The sequence below is a fragment of the Pundamilia nyererei genome, unplaced genomic scaffold, assembly GCF_000239375.1.
Source record: "Pundamilia nyererei isolate P.nyererei 1_Seehausen unplaced genomic scaffold, PunNye1.0 scaffold00197, whole genome shotgun sequence".
Lineage (NCBI taxonomy): Eukaryota > Metazoa > Chordata > Actinopteri > Cichliformes > Cichlidae > Pundamilia > Pundamilia nyererei.
Window position 1 is genome coordinate 976,162 of NW_005187598.1, and position 14,674 is coordinate 990,835.

Here is a 14,674-nt window from a genome sequence, read left to right on the forward strand (position 1 = left end):
TGGGAACACTGTGGGAACACTATGGGAACACTGTGGGAACACTGTGGGAACACTATACCTGACAATTCTGCACTGGGCTCAGAATCGTAGTTTGTATAATCATACAAATATAAGTTCATATATATTTTATTTTGAGATTTTTCAAACATTGTTACAACTCCAGCATGTAAGCTTTCTCAGTGCTGCACAGCATGCTCATATTTCCATAACATATTTTGGTTTAAAGAACAGCATGAATGCTCTATCTCACTAAAAAGAATAGTTTCATACATATCTGGTAATTTGTGTCATTATAAACGTGGTTATGGTGATTATGGCCCCAACAGTGCTCGCTGGCACCTTCAGTCCTTTCTTCTTTAACCAACGCCATCAGTATGTTTTGCAGCAGTGAGGCTGCAGAGGTCTTGAGATCATGAGATGTTCCTTGTGTGACACCTTTTATATGTGTTGTTGTATCACATTTACAAATATATTTACTTAGAAAACTGGTAACATTTTAATACTTATTTTAGCTGCTATATCAAATTAAGACTAGCTCTAATTAAAAAAACTTTTATTCTTTTTGTTTTTTATTGTTTTCTGGAAGTTACATGAAAGTTCATTTGCAATGACAGAGCCAACAGGTAATGTTGAGGGTAGAAAGGTTAAACTGTAGAGAAACACACAGCATGAAATGCCACAGACAGGAAGATGTAATTTGTCTGAAAATTTACGTCTAACAGTTTCACTCATAATTTTATTTCAATAACAAAGACAAAAGCGAAGGACCAAGAAAGTTAGAAACTGTCTCTTAACCATAACTCTCTGTCAAATACTCAGTAATATTGTGTGCGCACGAACCCACAGTCTCTGAAATACGTGATGATCACAGACAGTAAGTGTACTGTCAAACAGTCATATTAGGAAAGGCTTATTAAAACTCATAATTCACTTATTTGAATTGTGAAATCTCAATGAAAGAAATGTCAGGGAAGGGCAAGCGTCACATTGGTGCTTTTATGGCCCTATATTTGGAGGATATATATCGGATTAAAGCTTTAGTGGAAAATTCAAATCGAGGGTTTTTCAAAATGAGAGGAGTTCTTCTGTAGCTACATTTCTGGACAAACTTTGCAGAACAATGGTGTTTGACACACTCCACCATCCATATAAATACTTGGTGTAATATCTGATTCACTCTGATTGACATGTAAACGCTATTTCACATCCCTGTTTCTTTCATTAAGCAACACTAAACTGTGAGCTCGAGTTTCCTTGGCTGAACCGGAGAAAATTGTGCATATATTTCTGATATCGTGCACAGATGACTGTGACGCTCCACTCAGCCACTTCTCTGTTACACCTCCAAGCTATAGAAAATACCACTGCCAGATCAGTAATGTGCTTCAGTGCTCTTATTTTATACTCTTTACACTGGCTTCCTGCAGATTTTAGAAGTCATTTTTAAATTATTTTACATATATATAAATATATATTTTAATTCCCGTCTCGCCCCTGTGGGCGGTCTACCCTTGAAGCTCGGGGTGACGGAGCTTTTCAGCACAAAGACTTTGTTCAGCTGACTCTATGGACTCAAAGTCCTTACAAACATTTTTATTTCTTTATTCTGTTTTGTTTGAATTTATTTTTTTCTGTATTTTTCCTTGTTTTGTTTTTTTTATTTTATTAACTGTATTTCCTATGAGTTTATTGTCATTATTCCTGTCGTTTTCATTTGTGATGCACAGCGCTTTGTGACTACATGTCTGTGAAAAACACTTTATATTTGCTTCCTGGTGATCTGTTCAGAACCACATGTCTGTCATATTCACGTTTTCTGCTGCTTTAATCCTCCTGAACCTCTGTGTTGGTGCATGCTGTGCATCACCCGATCCTACAGTAACAGAGAAGTGTCAGGACAAGCTTGTGAGAGTCGTCTGCAATGCTGTTTGAAGGTTTCTGAGAAAGGTTTTTTTCACTTTTATGCGTCTTTTGCTGAAATAAATACACAAATCCAACGATCCCTCTGAAACCACAGTGAGACACATTTGATGAGATGGACTGGTTACCGTACTCCACTTTGTTACTTTTTGTCTGTGCCTGAAAACTAGTCACCACAGAAACTCTGACCCAGTTTCGTCTGTTGACACATCTACCAGTGCAGAGACTGGGCCCGTCTTTAGTGCGTCACCTGACTGACCCGAGCTGTCAGAAAGCCAAACCTACCAAACAATAATCAGGTTTCACAGCAACCCGCTCAACAACTGCCAGCTTTAGTTTACAGGTTTAGCAAACCCAGAGCACTCCTGACTGTTGGGAGCTGTTTATTCAATTTAGTCTCATCTTTAGAGTAAGAGACCAAACGTGCTGACCTCTGAGACCTCGACTCTATTAAGCCACACAAGCAGGTTAAAAGCTTCATTTATCTGTTAGGTTTTAACTCTCCTTAGACCAGGAATCAACAATGTTTGCAATAGATTTAAGGCGAGTACTGGCATGTAGCACTTTACATCATCATTACATCTAATACTTTGGATGTTTTTACAAAATGTGCTGCCATCCACCAACATTCACTGAGTTGTACAAACGTTTCTCATCCAGCATCATTATCAGCACTGATTTACCGCACGCCCCGACTAAAGTCCCACTTACCTGCCGCTGAATATGCCACCGACAGTCAATTTAAATCTCCTGCACTGAAACCAACCTTGGATTTGTCTGAGTCTCTGAACATTTGATTATAATTTTTAATTTAAGTCTGACACAAAGCCATGACAAGAACATGAAAGTGTAAGGCCGGCCACGCCCTGATGCGGAGTGTATTTCATGGGGTGTATTTCACATTTCAAATCCAAAAATATGAGTCTGCTAATCTGCTGATGTCAGCGTTCAGTTCAACATACAGTCAGTGTAGATCACGCTGATCCTAAATGAAATGAAAACCAATAATGCATCACGTAGAAGTTCTTTATGATCAGTTCGCTCTTTACCCAAGAATCCGTCTTATCAACAGTGGGGTGATCTGTGCCACGCCCTGTTTCTACGAAACCATAGAGGAAGTGGGTCATGTGACCGCAACCATTTTCCTCATCCTGCAGAGAGGAGAGCCTCATTGCACAAGAATGAAGCACATAGAAGTTCAAAAACTTACTTTGAAAGGCAACAAAATCAAACTTTTGTTTTGTGTGAACAGTTACAGATGAAATGTTTTAGCGCTCTGTAAGCTGCACTATGAGTAACTCAAACAAGTCCAGACTCTTTTTTTCTTTCCGGGCTCCTTAGACTGTGATGACTGAGAACCTTCACAGACATATTTAACCTAACTGTGATTGCTACACAAAACCAGATCCTACAACTACACTGGATGGTTACCGCACACCGGGGGCAGGTTGTGCCACAAAACCACTTTGTTTCGGATCCACAGTGATTGTTCCCACACGCACAACATCCTGAAATACATGTTTTAGTTGGAAACATGACTGTCATTGCCTCGCTTTAAAGTCACTTTAAGTAAAAACTGGCACAGCACAGCCAGCTTTGATGTTTAACAATAGCTCCCTGACAAATCACACGAATCACACTGACAGATGAAATCTTTGGAACATGGAGGAATCTGCTTCAACGGTCCGCATCGAGAGTTTTTAGATTCCACCGATGGACGTTAGGAACGACACGATGTGCGCTCTATTGTCCTTTCCAAATATCAGCCGAGCGTGCGTGCTATGTGACCTTTCCTACAGCCAACATTAATTTGATCCATTACTTGTCAGGCAGGCCAGCGATTGTATTGTCATCCATCACAATGTGTGTCCTCCTGCTTCATATAGCTACAATGACCAAACCAGTGGGTGTGGCCACGTCCTAACATTTAGGTTTATTGTCCAAACTCGCTTTGGTGAAGGGAACAAAATGTTTTACCCAGCTAATTACATGGAGTCACATCCATGGGGGCAGATTTGTTAATGACATATTTCAACATTGAATAGCACGGTGCACACAGAAGACTGACGTATCCCGTTCTTGAGTTGTGCTAAAATCATGAATTCTGCCCCAGCTTTACAGATGAACATAAATTTTAAAGATTACAATCAGTATTACAGAGTAAAGTGTTTTCCTGAGCAGATGAAGATCCGACAGGATTAAACCCCCCAGATTGCAAAGACACTTTTCTGCCTTTGAATTTTTGGAGGTGCACAAAGTGAGGGAGATATTTCTGATGTGGTCCTTTCAGCTCGTGCTGTGTGCACACAAACCTTCCCACCTGCAGCCAATCAGAAGAAAGTTGGTTCAAACTCTGAAGAGCCAACAAAGCTAAAAAGGCTCGTTTCACTTGATGAAATTAGAATAAGAATAATTCCACCCTGAAGTAAAAGCAGAGTAATATGTCAGAGTCCATTTGTCACTATTGTTTATGAACAGTAGCCCATCACAGACTCATCTGTGGGACTGGCTCATAGACTTGCTGGACAACAACATGTTGTGAGGAGACGTCTGCATCTTATTTGCCTGAGCTCTGCACTCTGCCTTCTCCTGTGCAGGCTGACGCCATTCAAATTAAACAGATCACGAGTTTTCACGCAGTGCTGCAGTCACTGTGAACGCACACTTAGAAGTAGCAGGTTTAACTTTGCCAAGCTTGACAATGGCACTAAAGTTGTGGTTTGCAGAGGTCACAGTTAATAAGTTTGCACACTTGGGGGACACAGTCAAAGGCCACCAAACGTTAATGCAGGGAAATGCTTGGAAACATGTTGTGCAGCCTTGTCACCTATACTGGAACAAAATACAGTCAGGGCTTCCCTCTCCGCACCATGACAGCACTCGTGTACCCACCCTGACCCGAGCCTCGGTGAGGTTGGTCCATACTGCAATCTCCTCTCTGGTGCTCATGTCAGGGTAGCGGTTCCTCTGAAAGGTGGCCTCCAGTTCCTGCAGCTGCTGGCTAGTGAAGTGTGTTCTCTGCCGCCGCTGCTTCTTCTTCAGAGAGCCGTCCTCGGCGCTGGACTCGTCCAGCTGGTTCTGCTGGGATTTCTCTGTGTCTACAGACACACAGGGTATAACACATTGCATGAGACACAAGGAGGAAGTGACAGCAACGACTCTATAGACCAGGGGTGCCCAATCCCGGTCCTCGAGAGCTACCGTCCTGCAGCTTTTAGATGCATCCTTGTTCCCACACACCTGAATCAAATGAATGGCTTGTTATCAGGCCTTTGCCAAACATGATGGCATGCTGAAGAGGTAATCAAACCATTTGATTCAGCTGTGTTGGAGTAGGGATGCATCTAAAAGCTGCAGGATAGTAGCTCTCGAGGACTGGGATTGGGCAGCCCTGCTATAGACTATCAAACGGCTGGTCGTGAAGGTTCATACATGACTGTACAGTAATGATTAGAATTAAACATACCCGTTTTTTAAAAGGAAGAAACATGCATATAACTGCATGTTGCCGTGGCTGACGATGCAAATCAGCTCACAGTCATAACTGTACTCTACTCAAGACCACATGAAAGCAGCTGTGGACACAGTGACTCAGATTTCTGTCATATGTTCGCTGTAAGTAATAAAGGCCAATAAAACTGATCAGCATTAATCAACAAATCCATAAGAAGTCATTTAACACCAACTACACCTGCTGTACATCACTGTAATCAGCACCACACCTACAAGGAGGAACTCGTTTCTCAAATAACAGAAATGTGTAAATATGTATAAAACATTTATTGACTGTAACCTTTAAGTAAAATACATGAAAACAAGAGTGTTTGCTGGTTTCTCAGTTCATTCAGCATCTATGCTTTTCTGACTCGTACTCAGGAAGTTAACAAATGGTTTTCATTTTATACCCACAGTCATCTCATTTATAACTGGTAAATGGTGGTCACATGGTACCTTTCAAGTAAAGGTCATCCAGTCATACATACAGTCATGTCCCTCCTACATCCATGTCTAAGTACTCTCTAATACTCAAACACTGAGTGAGAGGCTACAGGAGGAGTCAGGCTTCAAGCACCCATCTGACTGGACCCATTTAACCATTATACCAGTGCAAACAGATCCAGTTTTGTTATGCAGTAAAGTTAACATGTGCAAATTAACGTGCAAATTTTAAATTTGTATAAATTATGAAACAAAGTGGTTTTATGTAGATAAATCTGAAGTGTTTTCACTTTAAGTAATGTCACAAAACTAACATGCAAGCTGACGTCCGAGTAACACAGAAACAGACTTTAACATCAGTGATATTTGTTATAGTCATATTGTGTGTTAAATAGTTGGCAGAAGCAGTGTTAATGTTTTTATTTGTTGTTGTTTTCTTTTTTGTGATATTTACAAACTGCTCTTCCTGTTGTATAAATGCCCCGGATCATAAAAATAAAGTGTTCCTCTGGAAGTGTGCGTGAACATAAGGAGTGCCGCGGCCCGGCTCTGTTCGGACTTGTATTCCTGACATTCAGAGTCCGTTCCATGTTGTGATTACAGAGGCCATCCCTGCCTGTGCTTCTGTTATCATACTTCCACGTCTTACTTTGTGTTTGGTTAAGTGCTCTCGGGGTTCCCTTGCTCCTGTGTCACTTCTCTTGTATTTAGTCTGTTCACGTGTATCCGTCTCCAGAAGTCTGTTTGTTTACCTTTTTGTCCATGCCGAGCTCGTGCGTTTCCTGTTTTATTTTGATAGTCCCTGTTTCCGTGTGTGTCACACTGGGCTTTGGCTTTCTTGGCTCATTAGTGGATTGTGTCCCCCAGGTGTTTTCTCTGCGCCCTTACCTTTCCTCTGTTCCTTGTCGTGTCCTTACACCCAGGCTGTGCTGTGTGTGCTTCTGTTCTTACTGTTCCCAGTTCGGTTTATGCCTGAGTTTTGGGTTTCCTGCATCCTAAAGCTTCAGCAGTACAGCTGCTGTTTCAGGGTTGCTGCTGGGTTGTCGCACAGCAACCACGCATCACTTCCATGACCATCTCTGCATTTGAACTTGTGTATTTTTGATGCGCTTCCAGCATCCATTAATAATCATTAAGAAAAGATTGAGAGTGAAAAACCACAGGAAATGTACTTTATTATTTTATAAACATGTCCTACTTGTTTGAATATAGACACCAGAAAAACTGAACACTCAGGTTCTTTTCTGGGAAATCATCCGAATGCCGTAGGACAGTGATTTCCCAAAATGGGGATTTTGCTGGCTTCGGAGAGAGCTAGAGACACTGGAAACATTTTTCTGACACCTTTCATGCTGGATGGCTCCGGCACTATCCAGACCAGCTGAAACGGACTGGATAATAATGTGAGAGAATCATCAGATGGTATCGCTCTGTCCCAGAACGTAACATCGTGTTGCCTGCAGGGAATGCCTGCAAACAGTGCATTATGGTCAGAGATGTGCAGGAGAACAGAGTGATTGCATTTCGCCCCCAGTGCAGTGTTTAAGGGACTGCATGTTATGTCTGCCAGGCCTCCTCTCTGACAGATCTGACTCCTGCAATTTGAGGACCTCACAGAAAGAAGTGAAATTAGTTGGCCAGTTAATCCTGTGGATCAGGCTTTTGTGACGAGGGCAGGTTGGGCTCTGTTTAGTGAGGGCTTAGCTCTCTGGGAGCAGTTCAAAATGATCAGCAGGGTTTAAAAGCAGGCTCCAAGGGACCACCGACCAAATGAATAAGCTGAAGCTGCTATCTGGCAGTAAACTGACACTGGGTAAGCTGTCACTTAAGGCCAGAATCTATAACACAATACGGACGAAAGGGCAGCGACTTTTAGAGTAATGCAGCGACGGACAATAGGAGCAATCGGACTGATAATGTGCCGACATGACAAAGTCCTTCAGGTCAGCCTCTCTGAGATTTTAATACGGAAAACAACTTCAAGAAGCTTTTAACCAAATTACTTTTCAACAGCTGGAAAAAAAACAAAGAGCAAGATGCATTCACAGAAAGAAGAAAAGGACATGAGCTGCTAAACGTAGACGAGTCCAGATCCCAGCTTTCAGAAGCCAGTCAGCTTTTACAGGAGTGGAGCCTTTTATCCAGAGAGAAAGCGTCCAGTAGCACCGCACACTCGTTCAGTTACGCCTGCAGCATAGGCGTCAGCTCGGTGTGGTGAGCTGTGGCAACCTATTCTCCAGAATAACAGAGCTTAAGGTTGTATGTTTTGTTCATGATCACGTGAACATTAAACTGAAAGTAACACACACACGCATATGTATAAAATAGCCTGTGTTTCACGTGTGTGTGTGTGTGTGTGTGTGTGTGTGTGTGTGTGTGTGTGTGTGTGTGTGTGTGTGTGTGTGTGTGTTTGGTAAATGGAAGTTATGACATGTTTTATTGCAAAAGACAATTTCTTTAAACCAGACTTTAATGTTATTATTATTATAATTATTATTATTAGTCTTTTATTTATCCAGGTAAAAAATCTCATTGAGATTAAAATCTCATTTCCATGAGTGACCTGGCATCAATGTATTCATTGTTTATGAAGTAGAGTTATTTTGGGTTTTGATTGCGGAGTAAAGGCTTGTAATTCATAAATTGTGTGATTTAGATTTTGAACTTTAAACACTGAGTTTTACCTTCAAACTAAAAGCTTTCTTTGATTTATTATTATTATAATAAGCAGTTTTAACTGGATGAGAAATGTGACAGAAGCAGGAGAACAAAAGGCGACAGCAGGTGCTGCGGAGGGAGCGCCGCATTTCTCTTTAGAATAGCGCGTGTTTGACAGTTTGTTAGTGCCACGGATCTCGTGGCGGAGTGGAGCCATTAGATTGGGTTACACACACATAAACACACAGCCTCACGGCACTGACACGGACTGGCAGACGGGTGTCTGGGTTCAGATCAGACCTTAGAGAGCGGAGACGATGATTCTTATGTACGACCGGTCACGTCACGCAAGTCTGTGAAACGTATAAAAATTTCAGTGGGTTAATTTTTTTATAGCGAAGATGAGTGGCAGCTTCATCAAACACAGTTTGTTTCTCTGTAAGAACGGAACTGAAGCCGCCGCCTCTCGGTGTCCGTCCGTCTCACGGTCACGTAGAAATTGGCGGAAGAGTTGACGGGAAGCTGTTCTTCGTCGCTTTGGTGATTAAACACAGAAATGTGGCGACGGCCGCAACTTTTCCAGGTTTCTCGCTTGTAAAGAGCGCGCGATCCTGGCGCCGGTCCGGTGCGCGTCCACGGCGAGAATTACGTTTGATTGTTCGGCGGTTCATTTTCATATTCAAAGTCGGATTGAGCGACGTTTGATTAGAGCTTATCATCGGCCTGAGTTTGGGCCTAGAGAGTCTGCGCCGACACAAATCACCCGCAAATGAAAAAGGCTCAGAATGTAATTCCACTCGCAGCATAACACTCCGAGCCTTTCTTCACTTCTGTAATGACATTACACTCGAGGTCAGCAGACACAACAGCCCGCAGAAAAAGCAGAAAACCACCAGTTTCTTTTCCAGTCATCTTCACGGGAATATCATCTCGCTGTTAGAGTCAACTAATAAACCATTTAGTCGTACATTTGCGCAGTGCATCAGTCATGTGACAGACAGAGATCAGACTGACCGCTCTGGTCCAGGCCTTTACATCCCGGGTCATGCTGCGGGGTCCCGGAGTCTGAGAGCGACAGCGCCGGGCTGCGGGGATCACCGTCCGTCAGAAGGTTAAAATCCATAACCAGGCTCTGCACACAGACACACACGGAGCGAAAGACACGGTCAGAACACTTTTCACCACCTGCAGTCAGCATAAAGAAAGAAACAGCGGCCTAAAGGTCAGCGACCACAATTATCATCTGATAAATCTACAATTCTACCAACAGAAAGACGATTTTACCTTTTTAAATATTTTATTTCCAAGAACATTTTCATCATTTTGTAATATTGTTACTTTATTGTTTGCAGTGTTGATTTCAGATGATTATCCTTCTTTAATATTGTCTTACTGCAGGGACAGTCGTAACTCCGTTCAAACATTTATCCATGTTTTCTCCAGTTTTATATTTATGACTCATGTCCAGCTGCCATAATCCATACAGAGCTGATAAAATACTCATGTTACCAACATCATGTGTTGTGCACAACTCCTTTCTTTAATGTAAAAAAGAAGGGACTGAGTTTTCATAATCGTGAAAAATTCAAAAATATTATCAAATACTCTGACTTGAAGTGCATCAAATCAAACACACAGTGTGGTTCATCATGTGCATACAATCATCTTTGCATCTGAGGATCACCTGACGTCTTTGTATCACCCTCTGAATCACAGTGTTTCATGTGGGTCTGTGTGTATTTGTTGTACTTGTCGATACATGCTCTCTTCTCTCTCCAAGCTTTCCTTTCACACTCGGTTGTGGTTATGATTATGATCCCCTGTATAGAAGGCTGACACAAGCAGCTATAAGTAGACCTGCCTTGAATTGGCTCTATTTTGGGACACACAGGGAGCGCTGTAGAGGTCTGGCTGTAAAACACACTATGACATTTCCAAGACAAACTTAAGACAGTGAGGTCAAAGTGTCGGTCACTGTTTTATTAATCTGAAAGCAGCTGATTTTGAAAATGCAGTTATAGAAACGATGGGATGATTTGTGGCTTTGAGGTGAAAATCGGATTTGGTTTAATCACAAAATGCTGGTTCAGAAATGAAGCCAGTAGAAACGGTTCTGAAGCGAGCGGATCAGTGCAGGCTCATCGATGTTACTGTCAGCTGCAAGGTGCTGGATTCAATCAAATCAAAGAAAAGGGAATCAAAGGGATAAAGACCCACCCTAAACTCAGCACGGTGCCAATGTTTACTCGTCTTTTTGATTGACTTTGCATTTTCCACGTTCGGTTAGTGAGTGAAAATTCAGAGCAGGTCTTGAGGCTACTGTCAGCGAATCCATGTCATCAGAGGTTTAAAAAGATGATACGGCTGCTCCCCGTTTGATGTTGCCAGTGTCTGTGTGTAGTTAACGTTGTGGTTACAAGCTTTATACTTAGAAGCAGCACATTTAGATTTCCAGGCGAACGGGTATTTGTGACCCCCACCTCTCGTCAGCCCCTCCATCACGAATGTGTTTCCCTGTCCTCTGTTTGCCACTATGCCAGGCCTGACATTCTGCTAGAGTTAAATCAGAGGGCTCGGACTCCGGTGTTGCATCAAAGACCACCATCCCACTGCTAACATGGATTAAACACTATCCCCTGTTTTATGGTAGGAATTCATTAAAAGCAATGGCCTGAAAAGAAGTTTGAGAAAAGGGCTCAAAGTTGTTCTGACCTTTTTGTCAAAATGAAATGGTTATCCTGACCGGACTGGTCTCTTCCAGGAGGACCGTGCCTCCATCCATATGATGTGATGGCTCACTTAATGCTTAATGCAGATGAAAATGATCTGAATCGCGTGTTATGGTCATTACAGTCGCTCCATCTGGAGTCAGTTAAACAGCTACAGGAGATTTTAGACCAGCGTGGCAGACATTACGCTCTACTATCAAACACTAAACGAGCAAGATGAAGTTCCAGCTCCCAGGAGAGCTTCATCTTTACAATAAGGAGCACTGAAGAAATCTGGGTGTGTGTGGTGGCTCAACATGTAGCAATGGCTTTCTTTTAATTTGTCACTCATCTATACCCTACTCTTGAAATATGGGAGGTAGAACCAGTGACCACATAGAGTTTTTCTTGTTTTGTCTTTATTCTATTGTTCTAATCCGTTTCTCTTGGCAGAAATGCCCTAAAGAGTCTATGCAAATATTTGTAGCTCCATGCAAAGCACACCTAAAGACTCCTACAGAGAGGACATAAAGTCCTAATATTTAGAGGTCAGCTTAATAAGACAAAATCAAGTAAGAATACTAAATGTAATCCCAGAAAGAACCACACAACGCCAAACTCAGCCTGACAAATGCAAATGTCCTCCACTAACGTTCACAGAACAAATGCTGTTTGGCACAACAACACACAAAAACATACAACTGCATTTTCTTCCTGCTCCCTCTTCACATCGTGTCAGCGGGTGTGATGCTGCGCTGAGGCCCACCTACATGTTGTGATGAAAGGTGTGCGACATGTGCCACATCTGAATCAACGTTTTCTTCCACTTCTGTTTCTCAGCCTTTAAAAAGCACGTTCGTGTGATCACCACCAACATTTGCTACACTTCAGAGAAAAAAAGACTTGAGTCTCTTTTTTTTATTGAGCATCCGTGACAATGGTGACAACATTTCACAACAGACGGGAAAATGAGCACTGCGTGGAAGCTACTGCTGGATCCCGGGGGTGGGGGGCGAGACCTCAGTGCTTTGGATTAATGACTCTGACATGGACGGTGGGTTAAAAAGATCAGTTACTGTTTTATTTTCCAACTTTTCTTTAACGGGATGACTTAACAACGACAAACACACACTTTTACATTCAAGGCCCATCTATAGGCTTCACTGTAAAAGTCAAACAAAAGCAGCAAAAACTGCAACAAGATATGAATTCAGGCAATCAGCTTATATGATAATGAACTCTTTTCATTTGAAAAGCAGACCATCAATGGATGTTTACCTTTGCGCTGGATTGTTGTTGAGCCACTTCTCTGTTTTAAAGCTAACAGCCCTCCACAGACGCCACTTAAACGGCGATGGACTCGACAGAGCAACAGCCGCCCAGGTTTAGTATCAGCAAGGTCCGGTATTTTGGCCAGAAATGACAGTGAGCTAGTTTGGGGCACTATATCCGCCGTGGCAGTGATGGATGGACGCGGGGCCTGCTGTCAATGTGGTGCTGAGAGGCCCGAGAGGCCGGCTGGCTCGGCAGTGAGGGCGAGTGCGGGTGATGCAAGCCAGTCATTTTGTCCAAAACAACGTGCCACAGCCCCACCCACCAGCACTCACACACACTTTCTCATGAAGGGCTCGATTATATTTGTAAACTCAAAAGCCCTCATCCTCCCTCCCTGCTCAGTATGTCCAACAAACTATCACCGAGCTAACGAGCAGGCCGGGCCTCAGCAGCTGACAGTGTGACTAATCACTGACCGCACAGCCTCCCGTGACCGAACCACTGAGCTGAGCAGACTTTTTCACGGATCTTACCTCTGCTTCCTAACACAGACCGCGGCTCTTTCCTGGAGCACACTCGAACCTCTACCTCAGCTTTGAAACAAAGCCTAAAACACGGGTAATCTGGAGGAGGCGGGCGGGGGTCCTGCTAGGAAGTAAACGCAAATCAACAGTTTGCATGAGCAGAAGCGCTTTGCATGAGTAGCAGCCTGGTGACATCGAGCTCAAAGCATATATCTGCTGACGATAATACAATAAATACTTGTGAAAAAGTGGAATCCTCTCATTTCTGCAGTTCTGGCGGTCCATCTGGCAGTGCGCGCGGCGGCGTGCTTGCATTTCCACGGACAGCAGGCATTAGCCCGGGAATTATTCATAAACGCGTTGAGAATTAATTCCTGGGATTAAGAGTTGATTAAGATGTGTGTCACTTTGCTGTCTGAGAACTTATTAAGGGCCTCCTCCTCCTAAGAGGCGGCAGATGGAATTTCGGTCCAATGTTTGTAGATGTTAATTTCTGCCCTCCTATAACAGCCATTTGCATATGATTGAGGGAGCGAGGCCGATGAAGTCCTGCAGCAGAATCACGGAGGAATAATTGGTTGGGCGAGCCAATAGAAGCTCTCGACAGTGATCAGTACAGAGCGTTTCCACATCAAGAATTTATTAGGCCCGATAAAAAATGCATTTCACCCATTCAGCTCAGTCTGCGAAGCAACTTTAGTTAACAGAAATTCAGACCTGCAGGAGAATACTAAACACTCGCGATTTTATTCACAGACTGCCGGGTTAAGTCCCGCGCGTGAATATGGGTCCATTTATAACTAAAGGTTGTGTTTGAAAGTCAGTCTGCAGGGATGGAAGAGCACAGTGTGCGATCTGCTTCTTATTATTAGATGGAGCACAAATGACAGTCAACTCCAAGTCTGTATTATTATTATTATTATTATTATTGTTATTGTTATTATTGTTATTGTTATTGTTATTGTTATTGTTATTATTATTATTATTATTAGTAGTAGTAGTAGTAGTAGTAGTAGTAGTAGTATTAGTATTATTGTTATTATTATTATTGTTATTATTAGTATTAGTATTATTGTTATTATTATTATTGTTATTATTAGTATTAGTATTATTGTTGTTGTTGCTGTTATTGTTATTATTACTTCGACAGATCACAAAAGTAATGTAAACATGTTGATACGTCATTATGCTGGAACCTTGGCCTCTCAGCGGAGCACCTCGGCCCTCGGCTGGGTGTAAAATATTTCCATTGTGCCCTGAGGCCAAACGTGAACTTCGATTAAACAAATTCAAGTAAGTATTTTCATATGTCCGGATCTGAAAACATATGCAAAAAAGGCTATAAAGTACAGGCCTGCAGGGGCAACGCTAAGATGGTCATTTATAAATTTAAAAAAGAACAATCGCTTTGATTTTCATGTTTATAATGATAACAACAACAACAACAATAATAATAATAACAATAAAAATAATAATATGAGCAGCGCCAGCTTCCGAGTTTATAGTGATCGAACATTTTGATCTGTTTATTCTGTAGTGACAGTTTCACGCTCTTTCCCTTTTTTTGTTATTTTAAAGGAATTAAACAAAATTATTTTGTGGAATAATAATAATAATAATAATAATAATAATAATAATAATAATAACAAT

General features: G+C 42.1%; 1 protein-coding gene across 4 annotated transcripts in view; it reads right to left on the reverse strand.

Annotated features, from left to right (window-relative positions):
- Positions 1 to 14,674, reverse strand: part of pitx3 (paired-like homeodomain 3) — an 18,191-nt gene that overhangs the window by 2,357 nt on the left and 1,160 nt on the right. Inside the window, exons 1-3 of one of the 4 annotated variants that reach the window (XM_005747448.1) lie at positions 13,263 to 13,281; positions 9,532 to 9,649; positions 4,813 to 5,018 (exon numbers count right to left, since the gene is read on the reverse strand). In XM_005747448.1, coding sequence (XP_005747505.1) covers positions 4,813 to 5,018; positions 9,532 to 9,640 — 315 coding nt within the window. In that variant the 5' untranslated portion in view covers positions 9,641 to 9,649; positions 13,263 to 13,281. Of the gene's footprint in view, positions 1 to 4,812; positions 5,019 to 9,531; positions 9,650 to 12,503; positions 12,928 to 13,033; positions 13,084 to 13,262; positions 13,282 to 14,674 lie in introns of those variants that run through there. The other 3 variants (XM_005747447.1, XM_005747445.1, XM_005747446.1) reach the window with 3 other exon arrangements.